Genomic DNA, 27,604 nt, shown 5'->3' with positions numbered 1-27,604 from the left:
CATTTATATAAGGATTTTAACCTTAAGGACCATTTATAATCCCTAAACCCTTGGTTTTTTTCATTTTTAAATTTTATGAATTTTAAATTATTTTTTAAAAACTCCATTAGTTTGTTGATGTGGCATCTATGTGGAGCCCACATCTAAAATAATATAGTGTCATGTGTATTTAAAATACAATATATATTTTTAAATAATTTAAAATTCAAAAAATTTTAAAAATAAAACCAAAATTTTATGAATTTTAAATTTAAAAAATTTAAAAAATTTGCATGGACCATTTGTGATAGATGTGTAAACCTCAAGGATGTTTTGTGATATATATATATATATATATATATATATATATATATATATATATGCCACATCAGCAAACTAACGGAGTTTTTGACGGAATCTAACGGCAGGGACCATTTGTGATCATACATACTAACCTTGAGGACCACTAATGACGCAAAAAAACATTAAGGATGAAATCTGATAGTTTCGTAAACCTTAGGGACCTTTTGTGATAATAAGCCAATTTGTTTTTGTTATTGTTGCCGTCTATGTTTTTTTGTTGTTGCAGTTTTTGGTTTTGTTTACATCATTTATATCTACATTGTTTTGTTATGTATAACTCTAGAACATGAGGGATTTGGTATAAATCTTGCATGTATCGGTGTTAAAATTATTATTTTTTTATATATAAAAAATTGTTGATTGTTAATAATATTACATAACTAAACAAATATCACAAAAACAAGGTTGGTGTAGTGGTTTGTGAATGAGGCTTTCATTTTTTAAGGGTCATTGACCTTATGTAAATTAGGTGATATTAGATTCTTATCAATAGGGAACTCCATATTGAGTTTAAACTAAAGCTCCCTAATAAATAAATAAAAACTAGGAGACTGGGCATTTCAACTCGAAAACCGGCCAAACCAAATCAGTTGGCTTGGTTCGGTCCGGTTTTTATTTTTATTTTTTTAAATTCAATGGAGAACCAAACCAAACAGATTAATTCGGTCCAATTTACGATTTGCAATTAACCAAACCATTGGTTCACCTGAACCGAACTGATGGTGTAAAAATATTAATAATTGGGAGAAGTTGGAGGTAATGAGTTTCAAAGGGTTTAGGGAAAACTAAGGACATTCAACATGTAATTTTTTTTAGGCAAAATTGTAGCAATGTTCCCTCAACTAAGACCCGGCTTTACTTTTAGTCCCTCATCTCCCAAAATTGTTATGGTTATGCTACATGACCAAGGATTATCTGTAAGACCTGTGAGCTCTGAAGAATGCAAGGCAAGAAGAGATAAGATCAGTGAGCAATCTCACATTGCTAGGAGAGGGACGGGCGAAGTGCCTTATATGTGCAAGCACTGAACAATCTTAGCAAGAGGCTTTTTGGACAAAATAGAATAAGCTGGAGCCCAAAAGCAAAACCGTAAGGGCGAGGCCCTAAGCAGACAATATCCAAGCTGTGTCAATCTCATCCTTGAATGAGGTTTATACCGAGCAGGTTTAACCACAAATCTAATCGACTGAGATAATTGCTTCAAGTAAAATAGTTAAACCGTGTCAAAGCATCTGATGATCAAGTTCATTTTCTAGAGAAGTGAAATAGGCTGATCCAGAGGCAACATGAAAAGCTTTACTCATTCCATTTATCTCTCCAAATCATTTTGCCTCATAACAAAATCACTGTTTCTTATGAAAACGAACAATTCATGCAAAGCATATGAAGGAACTGGATGTAAAAGTACAAATATCGTAAAAAGAACTGATTTTGCTCCCTTTTTGTCAAGTGGATGAACTGGAGGCCACCTTCTCTTCAGTTAAAAAAGGAATAGGTTTGGTTGGGGCCGGCAAGCGGCCGATGCTATCAACTTTGTCCTTCTGTTTTGGGGGAGGTCTCGCTGCCTTTGGCAATAACCTGCCTTTCTTTTCAAACCACTCAGGTTTTAGCAATGCTCGAAAGCCCAACTTGTTGTAATACACTCTTCTGACAGACCCACCTGCAGCTTCAACAGCTTCCTTTGCCCTTACAGTGACACGTGATACCTGCAAACCTCATTTGTAAGTCCATTTTTGAGTAGCATGTAAGTGAAAACAATGATATCAAGTGCACAAGTTTACACTCAAGTCAATATCAAAGTCTTGGAGATTACCTGACAAACCAGCACACAAAAGAATTACGGTGACAAAATCCAAAGTCTGACCTAGATACTTTACTTCATACATATCTTGAAAATAAACAAAATAATCTTCCAAGTTCCAACACTAAATATTACAAACTAGTTTAAGAAAGCTAAGACCAAAGTCACTGGAGTAATTTTCATTCAAAGATGTTTATATGAAATAAATTCCCTTGTGAAAACATTTCAAGCCATCACCAAAGTTGCCACTAATAAACATGATCAATCAACATTTTCCAGTCATAACATGGTTCTGCTTTATGAAAATAAAGTTTGAACTGTTAACATTTTTAAAATTTAATGGAGATCAGAGATAAAATCAGTAATGACTCAAAATAAAAAAGACGATGTAGATTACAATGCAATCATCATACCATTGGACTAGCAGTAATAGATTCACCACACCTTGGGTCAAAAATCTAAAATTGATGCGGTGAGGCACTCCCATACCACAAAAACAGTTTTGAGGTGAATGCAGCAATTTTAAATTCCAAAACGGTGAAGAGGTAAAGCAAGAAAGACACCCCCACCCACATAATATACACGTCCATATAACATATAAAGCCCAGATGTACCTCCAGATGAATCGGCCACTGGATCTGTTCAGCACCACGTCCCATCAATCGGACTCCATCTTTAATCTGCTTCCCTATGGCCCCTGTATCCTATTGTAACGATAATTATCAGATTGAAACAAAGTTGATGCAGGAATTGGTTCAATAGTCTGAGAAGGAATTTACTGCACCTTGAGTGTTTTCATTGTAATCAACTCAGACGAATCAATCTTTCCTGCATTTATAAGTTTGGCAATTTTTCCTAATCCGACTGGCTGCCACAAAGACATGCATACAATATCAGAAAATGAATGGAAATAAAGGTGATACATTTAAAAGCCTCCAGAAACAGAAAAAGGCTTCAATAGATTCAAATTCAATTAAAAGGAAAGGATAAAAATCTGATAGCCATAGTAGCAAACTCTGCTTCAAAATATGAATATCCAAAAGAATGAACTAGAAATTTCAACAAAGTTATTTGATTTAAAACTCTCTCTATCTACATATATGCTTCCAAGATTGACATCTATGTTCACACGGTTGTGAGATGGCAACAATATCTGGGTATCATGCAATTCATATACCCAGCCCATTGGCCCAATCTTGGCAAAAAATAGAACAAACTCTAATGAAGGGCCAAGGTTGCAGGAAGACTGAAGTAAAGAGCTTCGATTCAATTGTACCCGAAAAGTTGTGATATAACTTCGATTCAATTGCTTTCTTTCTTACTTCAGGCAGTATTTTCAGCAGTATAATTTGTGGTATATATTTAGGTTGTCAGATACAGGTAGTTTTACAGAATTTTCAATCTCATTAGACACATGTTAGGCAAGACATGTGTTTCTTTAGGACACGGTTTTCCTTCTCGCATAAACACTCTGTAATTGTTTCTTTCACTCATTTTGATTTTATTCTTGGAAAAAATTAAACTGAAATCCTAGCCCAACCCTACTCCACCATTCACCAGCTGACCCAACGCTTAAGGGTTTCATTCCATTTGAATGGTCATTATCAGTAAGATGATCTAGAACTCAGAGAAGAAAAGAAAGGGGCCCGTTTGATAACCATTTCAATTTTAGTTTTTAGTATTCATTTTTTGTCCTAGAGAATTGAGGAAAATGAGAGTGAGGATGGGAGTGAGGTTGAGGTTGAGAGAGATGATGAAAGGGGAGGATGGGAGGGAGTAGTAACAAAAGTGAATATAAAAACTTGAAAGTGAAAACAATTTCAAATATATTTCAGTTTTTAGTTTTTGTTTTCACTTTTGTATCTCCTCCCTCTCATCTTCCCTCACACTCTCATCTTCACTCTCATTCTCACTTTCATTCTCCCTCTTTTTCCTCTATACTCTAGCACAAAAAATGAAAACTAAAAACTAAAATTGAAATGGTTATCAAACGGGCTCCAGTTTCTACTACAACCTTAGTTCATTACTTATGTAGTGTTTATGATAAGACATTTCTATAAAGCGATGCCTATTTTGAAGACATTTCTACAATTAGCACTTTACTTTAGTACCAACAACCATTTCTAGAGTATACAGGAAGCTACTTCCCTTATTATCTATTTATCAGGAGAGGCATATTCACACAAAGTTAACATAAACCCTGGTGGTCATTATAGGTCATGGGCTTGCATAAACTCAGTATGTTTTTTATTTTTTTTTGGAATAGAAACTTATATATTCAAAATAGAAACAAGAAACACAGAAAAGAACAGGTGGATAAGGAATCCACAGGGAAAAACAAAAACAGGGAGCATCAGCACCCACAAGGAGACAAGCCTAAAAAAGAGAAAAAAAACAGCCAAGAAGATACATACACAAGCATAAACTCAGTATGTCATTACTAACTATAGGCTTTTACCATTTACGATCACGCAAACACAAACAGAGCACTTTGGCCATCTTACAGAGTACACGATTAATGATCCCAAACATATTCCTGCTAAATATATCAACCTGAATTGACATATAAAACAAATATAACAGGAATAAGTTAATTGATCAACCACTTTGTACTAAAGACTAAGAGACATGAAACTAACTATTCAATTATTCTAATAAAAAGGGAGCAATTGTGCTCAAACTCATGCATACGGCATATCTTCAATGCCGTACATCTAGCCACAAAACACCATAAACAGCATAACCACCCCATTTTCCATTTCCTTCATATTCCACCATTTTCAGAGCAACCCAACAAATAGCAGTACATATAACAGACAATGAAACCAAAAAGAAAAGAAAGGGTACCTGAAAAGTGAGACTAAAAGGGTTCTTAAACCCACGCTTGGGCAAACGACGTCGTAATGGCGTCTGACCACCTTCAAAACCCAACTTTCCGGAGCCTCTAGCCTTCTGACCCTTGTGGCCTCGACCAGCAGTCTTGCCTTTACCAGACCCAATCCCGCGGCCTTTCCTCGTCTTCTGCTTCCTGGGAACCTTGCCTCTCAGATCGTTCAAGCTCAGCAGACTGTACGCTCTCAATCCCTGAGGCTGAAAGCCGAACCCTTTGACATTGCCTATGCTAGGGTTAGGGTTTGGGCAATGGAGTAAATGGAGGGATTGGAATGAGATTGGTGAGGGTGAGAGAGTAGGTTTAGTGCGAATGGCGGTGGAGAGAAGGGATGCGAGTCTTTTTCTCAGCATATTTGTTCGCTTGATGCGACTGTTAATCGCTAGTTGCAACTAGCAGTTTTGATCCAGACGCGAGTATCGGAGAGAGGTGGTCATGAATCGCCTGAGCTAATTGACCGGAAAATGGTGCGCCTTGTAGCGGAGCGAGGTGGCTGCTTTGTTGCAGAGTTATGCAAGCGCGAGGAAGCATCTGACCCAAATTTAATTTTTGTTTTAATAACCTAGCACAGAACGACGACGTCTAGCCAAAACCCTTAAAAGTTTTGAAACGCACGATGGGTTTTTCTTGTCATTGAGGTTTTTAATTTTTATACAAAGGGAGCTTCGGTTGCGGGATTACTTAAATAAGTTTATTTGAGGGACACTCTTATAAGGCTCACTTCGTATTGTATTTTACTAATCCAAACCGTTTGTGGATACTCATTCAAAGATCATCTCTACAAAAATCACTTGAATCTGATATCATTTAACCACTCAATTGAATTATTGAAATTTTAGTACTTTCTTGAAGCACCATGTTCGTTGATTTTGTAAGGCACAAATGGATATCGAAATAGATGGTTTGCAATGATGATCTATGAATGAAAACCTAAAAAATAGATGGTTTGGATCGTTGAAAAAAAAATTTGTAGGCTACCCTAAAGGGTGTCTCTCAAATAAAATTATTTTAGGGATCCCACAATATGTATTTTATCAATCCAATAGGAAGTTTAAAAATTATAAATATTTTTCAAATCTCTCGGTCAGATAAATTTCTTTATATTATTTATTATCATCATCTCTAATTTATTATTCTCCTTGAAACACTTGGTTATTATAATGGAATCGAATGATTTATTATGGTTTTATTTTTTTCATATATTTTTAATTATAATAATTTACTTTCACAAGGTTTAAGCTTTAGTTTTATTTGATAAAATATCAAAATTAAATCATGTGCCCAACACGACATTTTTTTAGGGTAATTTGAATGAAATCTTAAAAATTTAATGGTGCAGTACACCAACTAATTTACCGTAAAATAAGAATATCTTTTATAAAGAACAAAGTAAATTGATGGAAACATATGCTAAATATTGTGTTTTTATATAAATATTCTTATAAAAAAGTATATATTTTTTTAAATATGGAGATAATGCTTATAAGTTATGACATTAAGGGTTGGTTTGGGAGTAATTCTAAATAGGCCAGAATTACTTCTAGGAAGAACCACCTTCTATGTGATTCTCCATATAATCACTTTAAGTGATTTAAAGTGATTCTGAGCAGAAGCACCTCTCATGTGCTTCTTCATAAAATTACTTAAAACTGCTTAAAGTGATTATTTGGATAAGTAATTCTCCACAGAAGTGCTTTTTAGCCTATCCAAAATCACTCCCAAACGAAACTTAATGCATTTGTTGATTAGACTACAATTATTATTTTTTGTGAAAAAAATTAGACTATAATTATTAAGATTATTTTTGTAAAACATTTTAGTTTAGTTGTGTTTTGTATTTATATGATGCTTGATTTATGTTCGACTTGGTTTACTTGGACACTACCCTCCATTTGGATGAGGGAAAATAACTCATAATTTAGCTAAAAGTTGAGAATTTAAAAGGAGAAATTGACAATTCCCTTGTTTGGCAACTTAAGGGCGGAATTTATTAAATGATGTGCGGAAAAAATTGTGGAAATTGAGGCATCAAATTCCCAAGTTTTTCACCAAAATAGGTGTCATTTCACAATTTCCATATTGAGTTTACAAAATTCTGTCATTTACAAAATTTGACATACATAAATCCAAACACAGATTTCTTCAATTGCCAGAAATTGAAATGATGGAAATCTAAATTCCGTCATTTTAAAATTCTATGTAATTTTCAATTCCTTCATCCAAATGGAGGGAGTGATAATAAGAAACAAGTTTTAACACATAAAAAAACCTTTCATATGTGCATAAGGAATGAATGTGTATAAAATATTGCACCTATAATTTCATATACAATTGATTTAATATAAAATTTTAAACATAAGATATATAATATGAAGCTTGCAAGATAAAAATAAATTCAAATTCAAATTCAAATTTTAAAAATAAATAAATAATCAATCTAAACTCATAATCGACACAATTGTGTTCTCTCAGTAAGACAAGTTTTGAGTTTGAGGGCCCAAGAACAAATCAGTGTGGGTGAGACCCAAAGTGAACAATATCATGGTATCAGAGTGGGCTGTGACGAGCAATACTATTCTCCTTGATAAAATATTGATTAGTGTATCCCAAGTTCCAAAAAGGTCACATACCCTTGCATCAACACCAAACCCACTAACACACAAAGGTTTAAAAGTATAGGGGTTTATGTTGGATAAACAACAATCTAAAGACAGTAACCCGATGGATTCACAATCATCAGTGACTGTGAACGGGGTGACTAAGAATCCTCATGACGAGAAGCTTGAGAAGTTCAAGGGAATTGACTTCAAGAGATGGCAACATAAGATGTTGTTCTATCTCACAACCATGAATCTGGCACATGTTGTCAAAGAGGAGGCTCCCAAATCAGGTGAAAATCCAATGTCTAAGGACACAATGATGACCATTGAGGCTTGGAAATAATTTGATTTCCTGGGCAGAAACTACATCCTTAACAGGCTTGATGATACTCTGCATGGCATTTATTCGTCGTACAATTCTACAAAGGAAGTTTGGGAATTGTTTGAGAAAAAAAATGCAAAACAGAAGATGCTAGTGCGCCAAAAAGTTTGTGATTGGAAAATTTCTCAAGTATGCCATGGTTGATTCGAAGATTGTTATTAAACAGGTTGAGGAACTTCAAATTCTTATCCATGAATTGCTTGTAGAGGGGTGTTCTATTAATGAACACTTCCAGGTTGGAGCAATCATAGAGAAATGGCCTCCATCATGGAAAGACTTCAAAATTTACTTGAAGCACAAGCGCAGAGAGATGTTTATGGAAGATCTGATTTTGAGGCTTCGGGTTGAGGAGGATCACAGGAAAGGTGACAAGGGTGAAGTGTTTGTCATGGAAGCTAAAGCCAATGTTGTTGAGACATCAAAGTCAAAATTCCTGAAGAACAAGGGCAAGAAAGTTGCAAAGAATTATGCCAATCCTCATGTACCAAAAGGTAAGGATTTCAAGAAAATCAAATTCGCCTGCTGGGTATGTGGAAAATCAGGGCATAAAGCACAAGATTGCCTCCACCGAAGAGATCAAAATCCAACCAATCCTCAAGCCAACGTGACTGAAATTAATGAGGATTTTGTGGCTGTAGTATCTGAAACCAATATGGTTTTTGATACTAAGGACTGGTGGGTTGATACAGGTGCTACTAGGCACATTTGTGGTGACAAAAATATGTTCACTGATTACAAAAAGAATTCTAGTGGTGAGAAACTGTACAAAGGAAATGCCTCTGTATCTGCAATTGAAGGCAAAGGCAGTGTGCTGCTGAAGTTCACTTCTGTGAAGGTTTTAACCCTTTTGGATGTGATGCATGTTCCTGAAATTAGGAAGAACTTATTGTCTGGCCCTATTCTTAGCACGAAGGGTTTCAAACTTGTATTTGAATTTGACAAGTTGTTCCTAACCAAAGGAGGGCTATTTGTAGGAAAGGGTTACCTTGCTGATGGCTTGTTCAAACTTAGTGTAACTACAATGATGCTTTTAATAATATAAATAAGGTTTTCGTTTACTTTGTTGAGTCTTCAAATATTTGGCATTCTAGATTTGGTCATGTAAATTATCGATCTATGCATAGAATGATGCATCTAGGTTTACTGGCTAACTTGATATTGACTTTAATAATAAGTGCTTGTACAGAATTCAAGTTTTCTAGGCAAACCTTTAAATCTGTTCAAGGAAGGTCAAATGAATTACTTGGATTAATTCATAGTGACCTTTGTGACTTCAAATCCACACCAACTCGTGGTGGGAAAAATTATTATATAACATTTATTGATGATTGCAGTAAGTGTTGTTATGTATACTTAATACATAGCAAGGATGAAGCCTTACAGATGTTTAAGACATAAAAGGCAGAAGTTGAAAATCAACTTAATGGAAAAGTAAAAGTACTTAGATAAGATAGAGGTGGAGAATATGAGTCCACTTCATTTTATGATTTCTGTACAACTCATGGAATTATACATCAAACCAATGGACCATATACACCGCAACAAAACGATGTAGCATAAAGGAAAAATAGAACTTTCAAGGATATGATAAATTCCATATTGAATAGCTCTGGGCTTCCACACAATCAGTGGGGTGAAGCCTTACTTACTGCAAATCACATATTGAACAGAATTCCACATAAGAAGACTAAACAATCTCCTTATGAAGTGTGGAAAGGATGGATTCCTACTTACAAGACACTGAAAGTGTGGGGTTGCCTAGCTAAAGTACAAGTACCTTACCAAAGAGGGTAAAACTTGGACCTAAAACTATTGATTGTGTTTTCATAGGTTTTGCTAACACAAGTGCTACATATAAATTTTTAGTTATTAAATCTAATATTTCTAATATACATGTTCACACAATTATAGAATCTGTTGATGTTGATTTCTTTAAGGCAATTTTTCCTTACAAAGAAAAGAGGTCCGGTTCAAACAAGAGGAAAGTAGATGATGGAATTCCTGATGAACCATCCTCTTCAGGTGTCCAAGAACAAGACTTGGAACCTAGAAGAGGAAAGATGACTAAAACACCAAAAAGTTTTGGGCCAAATTTTGTAAGTTTTCTGACTGAAGAAGAACCACAAACTTATAAGGTAGGGATTCACTCGAGGCTCCTTTATGGAAGGAAGCTATTAATAGTGAAATAGAATCCATTATGCAGAACCATACGTGGGAATTGGTTGATTTGCCACCTAGTAACAAACCAATTGGATATAAATGGATTTTTAAAACAAAGCTAAAAGCCGATGGTACTATTAATAAATACAAGGCACATTTAGTTGCTAAAGGGTATCGGCAAAAGGAAGGGTTGGATTATTTCGACACTTATTCTCCAGTATCAATAATTACATCTATAAGGATGTTAATTGCTATAGCTGCTATACACAATATGGACATACATCAAATGGATGTAAAAACAACTTTCTTAAATGGAGAATTAGATGAAGAAATATACATGGAACAACTAGAAGGTTTTGTGGTAAAAGGTCAAGAAACTAAAGTCTGTAAACTTGTTAAGTCTTTATATGGACTTAAACAAGCTCCAATACAATGGCATCAAAATTTTGATAATACAATGATGTCATACGGCTTTAAGATCAATGAATGTGACAAGTGTGTTTACATAAAGAACAACAAGAATTCTTGTGTTCTTGTATGTTTATATGTTGATGACATGCTCATAATGGGAACAAGTAAGGATGCAATAAATTCTTCAAAGAATATGTTGAATTCAAGTTTTGACATGAAAGACTTAGGTCAAGCTGATGTCATTCTAGGAATTCAAAAGAAATAGTGATGGGTATATTCTTACTCAATCCCATCATGCAAAAAAATATTTTAAGAAAGTTTGGTCAATTTGATTGCAAACCTGCTGTGATTGATGTAAATTGCAAGTTAAAGAAGAATAATGGAGATGCAATTTCTCGATTGGAGTATTCCCAAGTAATTGGAAGCCTAATGTATCTAATGAATTCTACTAGGCCAGACTTAGCTTATTTAGTAAGCAGGCTCAGTAGATACACAAGCAATCCTGGACATGATCATTGGGAGGCATTAATCAAGGTGTTAAGATATTTGAAATACAACCCAAGATTATAGATTGCATTATACAAAATATCCACCAGTTTTAGAAGGCTATAGTGATGCAAATTGGATCTCTGACAGTACATAAACCAAATCAACTAGTGGATATGTATTTACATTAGGTGGAGCTGCAATATCTTGGAAATCCTCTAAACAGACATGTATAGCACATTCTACAATGGAATCAGAGTTTGTAGCTGTTATGAAATTATTGCAAGCACACAATCCGCACAAGTAATATAGAGATAAGTGAAGTGTCGTTCCCACGAAGACTGTAATTTCCTTTTAATTACCAATTATGATTAATGCAGATGTTTATTTGAACAATTAATTAGGAAGATTGATTGATTTAATTAAACTAAAACAATTATAAAAAATAGCAATTTAATTAACGATGGAAAATCAAGTTGATGAGACACTAGAGCAACCGATTTCACCATAACCAATTCCACTTAATTCTTATAGCCAATTAACCCTAATTACTACCCATGTTGACAGTTGGTTTCTCTTAATTAATTCGATATTCTCTCTCGGGCTCCACCAAATGTATTCTTAATTAACAACCCATCCTCTCTCGAGCAACAGATTTAGAAAATCAAGAACCCATTAAATTCTATGAGAACCTGCAAGAAAACTGCATGAGTCATGTTAGTCCTTCTCAGGCACGCATTCAAGACATGGTATTTGTTACGAGAAGCAAACACCAAACATCTCCTCTCGATCTCCGTTTGGATCATCAATTAAATATTAGCTAGATATTTAAGGCATTAAGAACAGTAACAAATACTCAACATGGAATAGTAATCAGAAATTAATATAACTATAAAAATTAAATATTCATGGTTAGGCTACATCGTAGCCCTAGAAAGAGAAATTAGTTCATGACAAAAGAAAAGATAAACAAGAGAATTATTGTCATAAAACCGATTTGGCCGATGGGCTTGATCTTCGGAATCTCCACAAGAACACCTTCGAAAGCTCCTCAAGTAGTGCAACAGCAAATTCTTGGCTCTCTCTGATATTTCGCTGGGTGTATGAAAGTTGGTGGAAAAATACATGGTATTAAAACTGATGGCTCTTAGGTTAAAGCTTTATATTTATAGGCCAAGGGAATCCTTTAAAAATAAGGAAGATAATATTTATTTAGGAAGGAAAGAAAAAATAGGACTATTAGAAAAACCAAAACCTATTCTCAAAAGGAAATAATAGGCAGCTTCAAGTGAAAGAAGTAATTGGCTTTGGGGTTTTAGAGAAAAATAGGAAAGTAGGCTCAAGATATTGGGTCCAGTCGATATACACACTTTTCTCCAAAAGCAGATGACGATGGCAGCTTATTCAAAAAGGTGATCAACAATTGTTTCAACAATTGCAAAGCCAATGCAACCCACCAAATCCGCAATATCAGCAAACTCACATGCCCCAGCCAATGAGTCAAACCTGGCCGAAACCTAACCTAGTTGATTGGAGATCCCATGGTCTAGGTTTAATAGGAAAATTGGTTGGGTAAGATTCAAAAAGTTAAACACACAATTCAACTCATTCCTATGATGGTTAGTGTGTTGTCTGCTAATGTGTAGGTTATGCTTTGCATTTAATGACACTAATATCTTATTAACAGGAGTTTAGGCAGAAAACTCTTAATTGGTTTCACCAATATGGGAGTAAATGTGGGGTCGTATTAATGAGAACGAAAAAAGGCTAAGTTCTCTAAAGCTCTCATGAAACTCGGGACATGTTCATGACTAAAATGAACAAAAACGTATGAACTAACGTTTGTTAAGATGTTATATGTGTGAGACATATTGTCTAGGTTTACTATAATGTTGAACAGTTCGAGATCAATTATATCCACTACGTCACCAAGTAAATCCGATATGTTTCACTAGGGTAAGTTCAAGTCCAAAAGACACTTTTCCTGATGCATATAACATCTGCTTCCTCTCAAATGCATTACATTCATTTAGCACTATAAGTATAACATTTCAAATGTGGGGTCTAGAATTTCAATTCAAATGTGGGGTATTGTTAGAAGTTTGAATGAAATTCAAGGACATTTGTCCCACATTGGTAGAAAGAAGAAAGAGTGAGGTCTTTATAAGTGTGGAAGTCCCACACTTAGTAAATGGAAGTTGGGCCAACTGGAAGCCAATTGGGCTTCAAAATTGATTTGGGCATTGAATATTATATAAATAATACATAATATTTAATTATCAAAACGATGGGCTTTGGGGGCACTTGGGCACTTTCATATTTAAATTAATTTTTTAGTTTTGAATTAATAATTTTTTTATTAATTCAGATTAGTTTAATTAACTGTTTTCTAACAGTTGTGACTCTTCTGATAAGGTTTCAGAAGTTTATTTAAATCAAACAAAGCCTCATTCATAAAGACAGAAAAAACAAAAAAACAAAAAAGCATTCTACAAGCACTTCATATTGTCTGAGAGGAAAACAATCAAAGTTCGCCAGATTCTAAGTCCTAGTGGTAGGACTTAGAATACAGATAGTTGAATCCTGGGAGGTAGTCACCTGTAGAACTGCAAGCACCGAGAAGGGGTGAAATTACTATCTTTAGGATATTGCATCAAATCTACAAACCTCTATCTTGAATCCAAGTTAGTTTCATTTATTATTTGTTTACTGTATTTTGAATTACAGTTTGTTATAAATACAATTTCGTTGGTGTATATATATTATTATTATTATTGTTTTTGTCAGATCAGCTACGCTAAAATTGATTCAGCTGCATCCTTAACTTGTGATACTCCCAAGTGCACGAGCCATTCGGTAGTATAACATATGTAAGTGCGAGGTCGATCCCACGAGGATTGATGATAGGTTGATTCAATTTGATTCCCTACACAAAACAGAAATGGAAACAAGGTTTAAAGATAATTGTGAAGAGTAGAAGAATTGAAAACATAAAGTTTAAACAAACAAAGAAGACACTAAAACTGATTTTGGGTTTAAAAACAGTTTTAGGACACTAGGGAACAATCCAATTCCAAGTCTGAAGCAATCAAGTTAACAAGTTCAATTCAAGTAAAAAGATTGATTCTCTCTAATGTATAATCTAGCCATGGTGTCTGGTCTAAACCTTGTATTCCTAATTCCCTAATTAGATCTTTGTTGTCGAACCTAAAGTAAGCATTAGAAATCCATTAAGTGTAGGAGAACGTTTAAAACAACCAAGCATGTATCTAATCCCTATTGTCGAATGTCTATACATACTCTTTCTATTCATAGTTCAATTCGAATTAAAGCATATGGTCTCTACTCTTAATTCCAACCAAGATAACTAACATACAAGTTTTAATGGTGATCAATCATTCAAACAAGCATATTAACTAATAAGCATAATGAATAAGAACAAAAATCTTAATTGAAACTTGGAAACTAATCAAACTTGAAAACTTAAAACAAGAAATTACATTATAATGAAAAATAAAGTACAACTAAGAAAAACATAAAGGAAAATTTAGCAAAAGGGTTTTGTTACAACAATTGAAAACTTCAAAGAAAAACTAAGAGAATTTGAGGGAGAGAAGGGAGAGGTGTTTGAGAACTTAGAGAATTTGATGAAGAGAAGGGAGAGGTGTTTGAGAACTTTAGAGAATTTGAGGAAGAGAAGGGAGAAGAGCTCTAGAGAGATGTTTGAGAGCTCCCCCCCCTTGGGGTGTGTTTGAGAACTAAGAGAATTTGAGGAAGAGAAGGAAGAGGAGCTCTAGAAAGGTGTTTGAGAGCTCCCCCCTTGGGGTCTGTTTGAGAACTAAGAGAATTTGAGGAAGAGAAGGGACAGGAGCTCTATAGAAGTGTTTTAGAGCTTCCCCTCTTAGAGTGTCTTTAATAGCTTGGAGAACCTCACTATTTATAGGCCCAAGGGAAGTAAAAATCTGAATTGAGTATTGTTCTACCTACAACACCCACTTCACCAAATTTACCTAACTTCCCCACCAAAAACAATTAGTTCATGCATATGTCATGCATGACAATGCATTGCAATCTGATTGTAGGCTCGTTTTGGGCTTGTTCCTTCATTGATAAAATTCTGGAAAAATATGGGTCTTGAAACTCTTTGTCTTATCTTTCCAACCATATGTAGCCCAACTCAAGAAAAAATCGGAAAGGCCTTCAAATGTCATTTTTGGCACAGTAACACAGATGTTGCTGAATTTGACCTTAAGCTGCCAAAACTTGCATAACTTCCTCTAGAAGACTCAGAATCATGAATCATAAAATGCTCCTTAAACTAGAGTTCCACGTTTTTCCAATGATGTATGGCTCATCATCTGGTTCTTCTTGAGCACATATAGTCCAATCCGTGAAGTTGACTGATCTACAGACACAATTTTGAGCTAACTTGACTCCAAAATGCATTAAATGAGTCCCAAAGCTTAATACACTGAAACAAACACAAAAGAGATTAAAAGTACAAGTTTAACTAAAAAACATAACAAAATCAAAAGTTAGAAGGGTAAAAAATGATATGTAATTATGCATCGATCAATTATATATATATATATATATATATATATATATATATTGTTAATATATAATCATTTTAATTAGTCACTGATTGTTTTTTATCCAACAGTTTACAGATTCATTTATCTTGCAAAATCCAGATAGAATGACCATCCCTAATGTGCCATACCAAGAGTTGCTCAATAACTTGTCATCCCCAAAGTATCGAGTGCCAAATCAATAAAGGAGAACTCCCCAAGCCATCATTGAGAAAGTCTCCATCAGAAAAATAATGAGCCCTAATAAGTTGGCCCACCAAGGAATTAGTGTTCTTAACGAGTCTCTAAGCCTACTTTGCTAGCATAAAATGATTGAAAAACTTCGAAGTTTTTAAAACCCAGGCCACCCAAACACTTTGGTCGACATAATTTAACATTCCAGTTATGCTACAAAATATGTTATGTAACTGCATCCACTTGTGGAAATACAACGATCTTATGGCAATCTACCACACAAAACTTTGGTTGCTACATCCTCTAATTATTCAGAAATTTTTACGCTCCAAGAAGCTAGTAGAGAATGTATTTGGGTAAGAACTTTAGTCCATCATTCTGAGAGCACATGTGATAACAAATGTTCTAACAATCATGTATGAAGACAATACTGAACTATTCCTTTTAAAAAGAAACAATGCTGAATTGTTTTGAAAAATTGGCAATGATAGAGAAAAAAAGAAGGATTAACTACAGCAAACCCCCCAAACTATGGGGGAAATTTCAAATCCATACCCAACTTTTAAAGATTCGTTTTACCGGTACCTGAACTTATGGAAACTTTCATAAGACACCCTCCATTACTCAGTCCATCAGGAGCCTCGTTAAGTGATGATGTGGCGCTATCCGACGTTAGTATTTTGTCTGACGTGGACCATTTTGAATGGTCACCATGGGCGACTCAAAACCCAACTTGCCACATTTGATTCGTCACATGTAAAACCCAAAATTGTCGAATCCATTTAGACAAAAAAAATAACGGCTTTGAGCCACAAAATCGTCGAATCCCTAATTTCCTCCCCCATTTTTTCCTGTTGGTTCAAAGATGGAGGCACCGAAGTGTTTGTGTGGTAAGTGAGCTCACGAGTTCACTTCATGGACTGATGCAAACCTTGGGAGACATTTCTTGTGATGTGCAAACCACAGGGGTAAGAGATCTATGTTTGAAAGTGATCTCCAGTTTTGTTCTTAAAATTTGTTTTATTTTTATGGATCTGGGTTTTAAAATGATGATCTGAGATTGATGTTATTTATAGAAAGGACGCGGCTGCAACTTTTTTAGGTGGATTGATCCTCCAATGTGTGAACAATCGAGGATTGTTATTCCTGGGTTGCTAAGAAAAGGTGAAAAAGCATGATGAGATGAAAAGAAAAGTGGCGACAAAAGGGAGGGTTATCTGAGTAGTGTTGCTGGCTTCGTGGGTCACCATTTTGCTGCTTCTGTTGGTGTTGATTGGTGGGGGCTCCAGTATGCATGTACCTAACAAAAATGTTAGGCTAGAATTAGAATTTTAGGTGTATTCTGTGTCCTTGTTTTGCAAAGGGTGTTTGTATGATAACATTGTAATGCAATGTAATTTATGCCCTAGCTGTAATGAGGTTGTTGTTGGAAACACTGAAAAAAGGAAGTCTGAAGGCCCATAAGTTGCAATGTAATTTCTGCCATGGCTATAATGAAATGTAATTTATGCCTTAACATTGTCAAAATGCACAAGTTCCAATTTCAAGTCTCAAGTCTCAAAATACATAAGTTGCAATATACAGTACACTCAAAATACATATGTTCCAATCTCAATTCTCAAAATACATAAGCGCCAATCTCAATTCTCAAAATAAGTTCCAATCTCAAACCCAAGTCACATTTATAGTACACTCAAAATACATATGTTCCAATCTCAATTCTCAAAATACATAAGCGCCAATCTCAATTCTCAAAATAAGTTCCTATCTCAAACCCAAGTCACATTTAACACAAGTTCCCATCTCAAAATACATCAATCCTCATTTAAAAATATACCATTTTAGAGTTGAACATAACTCTTCCCATCTCAAAATGCAAAACATAACCAAACAAAAACTAAAGCTATGATCCAAATATCTTCTGCCTTCACTTGTCTTTGCACAATTGTTTTCTCTTTCTACCCCAAGTTATGGGTTGACTTGGTCTTTTGATAGGATTTGTTGTACCTATGCAAATAAGGTTAAAATCACTAAAAATACTTGCAAGTATACAAGGTAATTGTAGTATAAACGCTCATGCAAGGTTGTTGTCCCCAAAGATTGTTTGACCAATTTGTAATTAAACTCACTCTTAATTAATAATTAAAATATATTTTATCAAAGATTTGAAATTTATGAATTTGAAAAGATTAAATTAACAGTAAAAGAAATATGAAAGTTGGGAAATAATAACAGCAAAGAAGAAAAATATTTTTTAAAATTAACAATTTAGAGAAAACTAGGGTTTAGCCATCACCGTCACAATCCTATGCAATTCTATCAATTACTTATGAATTTCCACATATATGCTTTGAAGGTTAGGTTTTCCTAATGCATATTTTCCTTGTGATGTTCAAGCGAAAACATATATCTAACATGCAATCCGTCTGTGATGTTCAGATCAAATATAAACAAGCAATACTCATTAAGCTTTGTGAAAACCCTTTGAAAAACCATGCAACCCTTAAGAGCGTGATGTTCGCCTTAAGTGAACTTACAACCACTAATCACAAGAAGCCCTCCTCAATTTTAGGGTGATGTTCCAATAGAAATTGCATCAAATTACTTGTCTAAATATCCTAATGGTGATCAGTCATTAAAATAAATAGATAGTTTTAACCACGGTGATTAATAATTCAAAGCAAGCATGCATCCATTCATAAGAAAATTAATAAAATTACATAGTCATACTAAGGCTTATGGCCTCGCCCTAGCAATTCGAATTAGTTACGCATACTCATAATTAAAATCAAAGAAAATATCATTAGAATGAATAAGAATGAAAACACCTTAAGGTAGAAAACACCTTAAGGTAGGAAATCTTCAAGAACCCTAGCAATTACTCTCTGTCTCCAAAATTGCATCAAAGAAAGCGTACCCCAAACTAGGGCCGACTAACCTTAAATATCTCCCTAAAAGCCAATGGCACAATCCCTGAGAACCAAGTCTCCTCTTTTCACTAGGAAGCTAACTAATAATAAAATATAGGGGCTCTTAGATATGGGTCCAATTTCAAGAATAAAGTTTGATTGCAGGACAGTAATTGTTACCTATTAATTCTAGTCCTAAAGCCCAGTTGTGCAGCCACCTAAGCAAATAGTGTGGCCACAAAATTTAATTTATTTACAACTACTGTCATTCTATACAAACGGAAAGTAAAGGAGGTTCATCCAAATCGCATATCTCAGATCCCCCAAATCGTTGAAATCCCAAAAGTCATGCTCCGTCTTTCCCAATTTTCACTGATTTTTTGGTTATTTAATGGGAAGATTTGTGGGTTTCTTCTAATAATTCACGATTACAGATGGAATAACCCAAATTTTTTGGATTATCAGAAACTGCGGCGTCAATTGAATTTCCTGTATCCTAGGTAAATTCTCTCATTCAGCGTTCGTTCATCCTTTTTCTGTAATGAATTGTTCTTGATGGTTTCCAAGAGTCTGTTTGTTGTTGCTTTTCTCAATCATTGGTGAATGGTTTTGCTGCAAAGTTGTTCTGGCATATCCAACTCCACTTGCTGTCTTATGAATCTGTAATAGAGAAATAGTATAACTGGGGTTAATCAACAACTAGAACTTGTTGTGTAGGTAATTTCTGATCCTGTTGTGTAGGTAATTTCTGACCCAAAATCTCTATATCTCATAACATGTCATAGGTACACTTTCGGGTTGTTTTGTAAAGGGTTTACCTTGATTTCCTCTGTTTTCCATTTAAACCCATGCTTAGTTCCAGAAAGAGGAAGCCAAAAAAGAATAGAATTTTTGAAAGTTTAGGTTGTTTCTCATCTGGGTTTTCAAAGATATTATCTTTTAAACTCAATTATTACCTGTGCTTGTGATAATTTAGTTACTCTGAGGTCCTAGACATCAAATGCTGTTAATTGGAAATTTTTGGTGATACCTTCTTTTCTTTTTCCAACTGGCAATTACAGTGGGGTTTTGTCAGCGATCAGTGACATAGTGTCTCGGAAGCTCATCGGGATTCAGAAACGTCAGTTAAGACGTCTGCTTCTCAAAGTGGTAAGGTCCCCATTTTATTTTGGTTTCTTGGTTTTCCAATTACACAGAAGATTTTGTATATTTGATTTGTGTATGTGTGCGCTCGCAACTGTGTTTTCCTTTCTTCTATTCTGTATAATTGGGTACTAAGCAGTTAAGCTAAATGAATGGAAAAATCCCAATTCCCAACTGTAGCTTACTGATGCTCTTTCTGTTAGATCTTGTCACACACACACACATTTCATTTGCTTAAACTCATAACCATTGGAGGACCTTAATTAGAATACGTTCTCAGCTAGATTTGGTCTGAAAGACCAACATAACACTGCAGTGCATTTCAATTTGGTGGATGCCTATAACCTCACCCTACATATCACACCCCTGACCTGGGTTTTTGGATTAAGGCATGCAGTTAAAGAAGATAATATCACGAACCCCTTTTACAAACTAGTATAGCAAGCATAAAATATTCCAGTAACTTGATAAAATGCAAAATATACAGCATTGTTGTCAGGGATGATGACTAAAACTCATTATGCATCATAATTACAATCAAAATATGTCAGTGGTAACAACTATCACTTTGTGATTTGTTAGGGCACTTCATGCAGAACCTAACCTACATGTAACTCTTTTAGTGTGTACCTATGGCACATATACTTTACACAGTGGGTAGGATTATGTTCTGAAGTGTTTGGCATGTACATGTGGTACAGTGCATATGTCACCTATAAGTCATGGAGGACCTATTTCACCTGCAACTTTTGAACCCAACTTCTGTAATCATCATTTGTGCGCATAGTTTCATTGTGTCATGTCTTATACTTCAAATTGTGAGTCAATTACATGTATATATCTTGAGCATAGGTATTTGATCTTGTTATTTTTAATTTTGTTTGTTTGTATTTAAACAGGGATGGACGACTCAATAGTTGGTAGATGCCGGTTTGGTATGAAAACTTATTCAGTTTTGATTTTCAAGGATACCAAGTACATGGACTTATGCAGCCAAATTTGCTCTAGATTTAAAGAGTTGAATTCATGCGAAATGGAGATGACGTACGCAATTGGAAACCACTCAGCATGTTTATTACAAGATGACATGGATGTTCGTGTTTTGAACATGTCTGTATCCAATGAAAACAAAAATTTGGTGGATATAGATATTGTTAGAGGTGGAGGTACATCGTTTGGCAAAGGTGTGGAGGATGATATTGATTCGTCAGACAATGAAGACAGCAATTCAACTCATGAGAATGAATGTTTAGGTAAGTATGCAGCAAACAAATCAAAACTTTATTTGTCTCATGAGTGGAAGACATTTATTAGTGAAGTTGGGGAAAAATATGAAGGAGGGGTGAATGAAGAACGAAGTTTGTTAAAAGATTTTAAATTTTAAATCAAAACTTTATTTCCATTCTTCATTTTAAATTTCTTTCTCTTCTAGTTTTTTTTTTCAAGTGTTAATTGTTCTTTAATGCTATCAAGAGAGAGAGAGAGAGAGAGAGAGAGAATGAAGTATGTTAAAAGATTCCACTTGCAACTTCATCTCTTCTGTCGCTCTTATTCAACTAGAGCTTAGAGAATTGTATCTTGGAGTCTTTTGTGACTTTCAAAAGTAAGAACTGAAAATCAGATTGTCAGGGTCAGCTATAATTAGATAGCCTACCAGTGAGTTACAGGCCAACTAAAATTGGATAGACTACCATTGAATTATAAGCCAGCTTTACTCTATAGTTTTGGGCACTATAGGTAAACTTGAATAGTATCTATGGCACAGGTAACCTATAATGATGTACCTATGGCGCAGGTTAGTGGCTTGATATGGTGCTTCACAGAGAACCTATTCTATAGGTAACCTCCGAAAGTGTACCTATGACACAGGTACTTGGCCTAATCTTCTTTGAAGTTTGGCATATACCTGTGACATAGGTACCTGCGATTACCTACATGACAGGAGCTTACCTATACGATAGGTTGTAAACCCAGAACAAGAGTGATATCATAACTGTTGGATAGAGTGCAAATGAACAGATTAAGTCTCTCTATATATGAGCAAACATTCTCCAATATATAGTAGCAAAATCCAACAAAACAATTCTCCATTCTCCAACAAATGAAAATAAAAATCATTAAAAATGATCAAACATGAGAAACATATAGTACGCATCCCAACATCCATTAAATGGAAAACACTAATAAATGAAAAACACCATTAAAACATAAAGCAATCTAGTTTATTCTGTACGCATCCCAACATCCATCTTCATCATTTATGAACTTCCCAAGCACATGTGCTCTCATATTCTTCATTGCTCCAATAGGGAATACGTTCTCCAATGCCTTTCCTTCAGATAGTGTTTTGATCATGTACATCACAGCAACCCCAGCATCAGCACTACAACATGTTAAAGCAAGTAGTTTGAACGAACAATCTTTATAATGTAACAACTCCAAAATCCCAAAAACTATTTACAAACCTGAGAGGATTTTGTTGTGGGCATTCTGTACTTGACCTCATAGGATAATCAACACAATTCTCCATCAACCATGTAAGCATTTCTCGATCATCTTGTGTAAGGTTGCACTGTTGTGTTACGACTTCACCCCTCCTCATAACATGTTTCCATATTTCATTTTTTTGGAAAATTGTATGAACACTACTTTTGGTGACTGTAATACAGATCAAACAGGACAAACAAAAACAGGAAAATGACAGAAATAATACCCCATGGGCTTAGAAGCTCGTTATAAGCTTGTACTTCTAACTTTATCAATATTGCTAATCTTATACTTGATAACTACCACTATTTCTTCAACAACAGCGTGTCCATCTTAGTATTTGGTGTGAATGAAATTGTCATACAAGGGACATAATACCTATGAAAAAGAGGGGGCTATAAAAAGAAATGAAAATGAAATTCGTTGTGTGGAATACAAGGAACAGAGTACAAAGATCAACTGGTTTCTTCATCTTCTTCCTATGGTATAGGTAGAGGACCCAACTATATTTCCATCATTCTATATTAGTGACGTTGGACTCTGTCCACAAAACCACCATAAAACATGAATCAATTTTGTTAGAATCGTTCTATGAAAACTAAGAAAACTAAGAAAACTCGTTACATATACAAATTCATTCAAGAAGCAAGTTTTGTTAACATCAAAGGTTTCCACCTACAAAAGAGGTAAATATACAACATATCTAGAACACAAGCACTGCAATTGATGGAGAAGCAAGGTGGGAATCCCCAAACGACGGCAAATTCCACCGGCTGCAATTGAAGAAGACAAAAGGCACGCTCAACTCTAAAATGAAACCCAAAATCCTCGACAATTAAGAACCATGAAATATGCAGAAATCGGCTTGACAGGATCATAATTGATTGTGGAAGATACGATTTTTGCGATTCTTTCTATTCTTGGCGTTTGAAGATTGTTTAATGCGATTTTTGATATTTTGCTGGCTTTTAGGTTAGCCGATTTCTATGTTAGGGGCAAAATTGGAAGCACAACATAAATTAAAAAATTAAGAAAATAAAATATAAACCTTAGAAATTAAAAGAAGGTAAGTAATCCTACATGGTACAAAAGTCAGAGGACTTGAATTACTAACAACAAATGTGTGGATTGCACCCAAATTCTGTCATAAGAATTGGACTTATACCGAATTTTCTATAAAATATATTAGACATGAAGTCCTAATTAAGTTAGGATAAACTGCACAGAAACTGTCCAGCCACGTTTTAGCCTCAATTCTCCTCCAAATCCGGCCCAAGATAGCTCGCTTTAAAAATAAGAACATTCTGAACACATCTCCAGAAGGCCATGAACCCATCCGAGGTCATCTTGGGCTCCAAAAAAGCTATTCAAGCCCAAAACATCACTATTCCAGCACTGCACATCGCTCCTTTATTTATTCACCAGGAAATCACCACTTGGTGGAAGAATCTGATATTTTGATACTATCAAGCCAACTGACTCACGAACTTCCTCCAACTGGAATTGCTCCAAAATTCAACCATTTGACCACGTTTTGCTTCAGAAGAAGTTGAAAGTCCTATATTGAAAATACAATTTAAAGCTTCAAAATTCTTCCAAAATATTAACCAAAATATACTAAGAATAGGATTAAATATATAATATAAAATCTACTCATCATCTTTCTCCATGGGTACCTGTTACTTGGATGGCCTACATAACACAAATATGCATTTCATGCAAGTTGATACTTAGAACCACCACATGTGTAGTTAAATGAATCCCACATTTATTGTTACTAACCTGGGTTGGTGCCTCTATTGAATTGGTGGATATGGATCTTCTTGTCCTTATTGCAATTGGTTCAGTTGGTGGGTTTTTTTGTCTATAAACATTAAGGCAATTTTATAAGTCACAGTAACCATACAAGCATAGCTTATAAATGAAGAGACTAAGGTTTAGAGACTTACATGACTTGCTTCTTCATTTGCTTCTTACCCTTTGTAGGTTTTCTTTTTCCCTTGGAGGCAAATGCTTCTCCAGTTTTCTTCTTTTGCTTTGGAGGTAGAGGCCTGTGATGAGTCTTGGTGTTGTGACCTTCTTCTCCATAGTGGCTGCACCTCATAGCAATGCCTTATTTTCCAAGCCATTTATTCCCATATTTGGCAATTTTCTCCTCACGCTCCTTTCTTCTTAGTTTCCTTAGTCTTCCTGGTTATCTACTGTATGAAGGTGGCTTAACAGCTTCATGCTCAGACCTACCCATAGATTTGGACCATTGATTGGTTGTATGAGGTTGTCATAGGCTCTGAGGTAGGTTGTTGCCCTATAGCATGATATGACATACTCCTCAACTGGTTTACCACATTTATAGTGTACTGTAGCAATACCATGAGGACAAGGTATACCAGACAAGTCCCATTTTTTACAAGAACATGTGTGTCTGTCTAAGTCCACCACATATTGATCCCCTTTGCCACCATCCACTTGAAATTTAGAGCCTCATGACCACATCACAATGCATTGCCCAGATAGAACCTTTTTATCTTGCAATGGCTTAAAAATGTTAAGGAATATTTCATAAGGCCAACTCATCATCCTACTCCTTCTGGATGCTATTCTACTCATCAGTAGGATTCTTATGATCTCCACTAAAGTGATGATTGGCTTATCTCTTGCAGCTTTAATTGTATTGTTGAATAACTCACACAGGTTGTTGATGAGCATGTCACATTTAACTCCTGAGTTGAAGTGGGATCCAAACCATTGTTGTGGAGGCTTAGACACTAGCCACTCTTAGGCCCTAACATCAAGAGTCTTTAGATGATCCATTGCCTTATGATATTGCTGAACTGTAGTGCCCTTAAGTGCTTTGCCCTTATATAGTTTGATGTAGTTGCTAAATAGATGCCTAGGACAAAAACGATGCTCAGCATTGGATCAAATGCTCCAGGCAATCCTTTTTGCCTATCAGAAATAAAAGTCCATGGCTATCAAAAGCTATCCCTCATAGACTCCCTTCGAGTGACAACCATCTAACCCTATTAAAGGCCTACAACCTTCCTTGAATCCCTTTTTACACCCTCCTAAACATACATAGAGTCTCTGAAACACTGCATCTTTGCCATTGAAATCACACTTCATTTTCATAGTAATTCCTGGATTAGCTCTCTTCACTTCTTCACAATAATCTCATAGCTTGCTATACTGTGAAGTCACAGTCCCCTGTATCAACTCAAGAGCGTTTCTTTTGGCTCTATATATAACACTTCATGTGTGATACACCGACTGCCCATTCCTTAGAAGCAGCATCCACAAGTGACTTTGGTGGAATTTGAGGATTGGATTGAACCCTATCAATGAATATGTTAGTTATCCATTTGGTGGTGGCTTGTGTATTCTCCCAAACTTTGGTACAAATATGGTTGGGATTGTAAATCTTCAACCAAGGTCTTATCCATAAAACTCTTAGCAGATACATAAATCTGCCATAGACATGGCTTTATCTTACATAGAATCTTCAGTTTGTATCTCTCATTCCCCTTATAGGTGACATCTTTCCCATGCTTCAAGTAATGTGCTTTGATTGCCTCTTTAAATACATGACAACCAGAAAACATCAATCTTAACTCAAACTGTGGATCGTGCTTCTCTGTCTTTGGGTTGTATTATGTGAACCTCTTTGACTCACTATCTTCCTCCCATCTGATACAGCCCTGAGCTCAGCATTAATATGGTCACCTTCCTCAATATCTTCTACTAGCTTAAATTCACTACAAAAAAAAAACCCTTCCAAGCCATTCCCAGATTGAGGCATATTTGCACCTTTCTCATGCCCGCTTGCACCTTGTTGATGCCCATTTGTAGGTTCCTCAACCTCGTTTGCAGGTTCTTAAGGCTCATTTGCATCTTCAGTTTGGGCCTCACATGCAGTATGTCCTTGTTTCTTTGTGCATGAAAAGCCTCCAAGCCAATCATCTCCTAGTAAGGTATTTAGGTCAATATCATCATTCTCATGCATTACATAGCCAATATCAACCAATCCTGAGTCGTCAGAAGGATAACCATCATTTGAATCAGAAGAATCAGATGCTTCTATTACAACTGCCTTTCCTATCATAATTGTTCTCCTCCCCCTTACCAATGCCTCACTACTACAAAAAGGGCAAAAGACGACCAGAAAAAGACGACGGTACAACAAAAAACCGTCGTTGTTTTTAAAAAGACGACGGTAACAAAAAACCGTCGTGGATAAGTGACTTAAACAACTAAAAAATGGAGATAGTGTTGAGAATTTTTTTATAACGACGCACACAAATAAAAAAGTGTCGTCTTATTAAAAAGCTTTTCTTTAGAGTTAAAATCTGACCAAAAAACAACGACAGTAGGTATGACAAGCGTCGTCTTTTAAAAATCAAGTGTCCTTTTTTTGGTAAAGACATGGTTGTTTTGAAAGAACTGTCGTCTATTATATGTAAAGACGACGGTTTTTTTTATAAAAAGGGTCGTCTATTATTAAGTAAAGACGACGGTTTTTTATAAAAAGGGTCGTCTATTATAAGTAAAGACGACGGTTTTTTTTATACAAAGGGTCGTCTATTATATGTAAAGACGACGGTTTTTTATAAAAAGGGTCGTCTATTATATGTAAAGACGACGGTTTTTTATACAAAGGGTCGTCTATTATGTGTAAAGACGACGGTTTTTTATAAAAAGGGTCGTCTATTATAAGTAAAGATGACGGTTTTTTTTATAAAAAGGGTCGTCTATTATATGTAAAGACGACGGTTTTTTATACAAAGGGTCGTCTATTATATGTAAAGACGACGGTTTTTTTATAAAAAAGGTCGTCTATTATATGTAAAGACGATGGTTTTTTATAAAAGAGGGTTGTCTATTATATGTAAAGACGACGGTTTTTTATAAAAAGGGTCGTCTATTATGAAGTAAAGACGACAGTTTTTTAATAAAAAGGGTTGTCTATTATATGTAAAGACGACGGTTTGAAAAATAGCGTCGTTTGAAAAACCTTTTACGTCGCTTTTTAAAAAACTATGACGTTGTTATGTGTGTACAACGTCATTTTAAAGAAATCATGGTTTAGAAATGCGCTCTTCGATAATCATCGACGGAAAACAAAAAAACCGTCGTTAACAATATAAATAAACATGACGCTTATTACATCTATACCCTAAACCCTAAATCCTAAACCCTAAACCATAAAATATAAACCCTAAATTATATATAT

At 35.1% G+C, this 27,604-nt stretch overlaps 1 protein-coding gene and 1 pseudogene across 1 annotated transcript; one reads left to right on the top strand and one right to left on the bottom strand.

Moving 5' to 3' along the window:
* Positions 1 to 1,619: 1,619 nt before the first annotated feature.
* On the bottom strand, positions 1,620 to 5,578 carry LOC110746985 (uncharacterized). Its single transcript, XM_021947203.2, has 4 exons — positions 4,991 to 5,578; positions 2,928 to 3,011; positions 2,758 to 2,847; positions 1,620 to 2,048 (listed from the first exon to the last, which is right to left on the bottom strand). Exons 1-4 carry the CDS (start codon positions 5,384 to 5,386, stop codon positions 1,788 to 1,790), a joined length of 831 nt encoding a protein of 276 aa, XP_021802895.2. The 5' UTR covers positions 5,387 to 5,578; the 3' UTR covers positions 1,620 to 1,787.
* Positions 5,579 to 7,754: 2,176 nt separating this feature from the next.
* On the top strand, positions 7,755 to 10,851 carry LOC148293845 (uncharacterized; annotated as a pseudogene).
* Positions 10,852 to 27,604: the final 16,753 nt, after the last annotated feature.

This window comes from Prunus avium, chromosome 6 (assembly GCF_965620075.1).
Source record: "Prunus avium chromosome 6, drPruAviu1.hap1.1, whole genome shotgun sequence".
In the NCBI taxonomy this organism is placed as follows: Eukaryota; Viridiplantae; Streptophyta; class Magnoliopsida; order Rosales; family Rosaceae; genus Prunus; species Prunus avium.
This window is presented reverse-complemented; position numbering and strand designations above follow the sequence as displayed.

Excerpts from the sequence above, each read along its gene's own strand:
- LOC110746985 (XM_021947203.2), bottom strand. The coding sequence starts at position 5,386 with ATGCTGAGAAAAAGACTCGCATCCCTTCTCTCCACCGCCATTCGCACT. Across the intron at positions 3,012-4,990 it reads CTTTTAGTCTCACTTTTCAG|CCAGTCGGATTAGGAAAAAT; the intron begins GTACCCTTTCTT and ends TCTTTGTGGCAG. Across the intron at positions 2,848-2,927 it reads TTACAATGAAAACACTCAAG|GATACAGGGGCCATAGGGAA; the intron begins GTGCAGTAAATT and ends TCGTTACAATAG.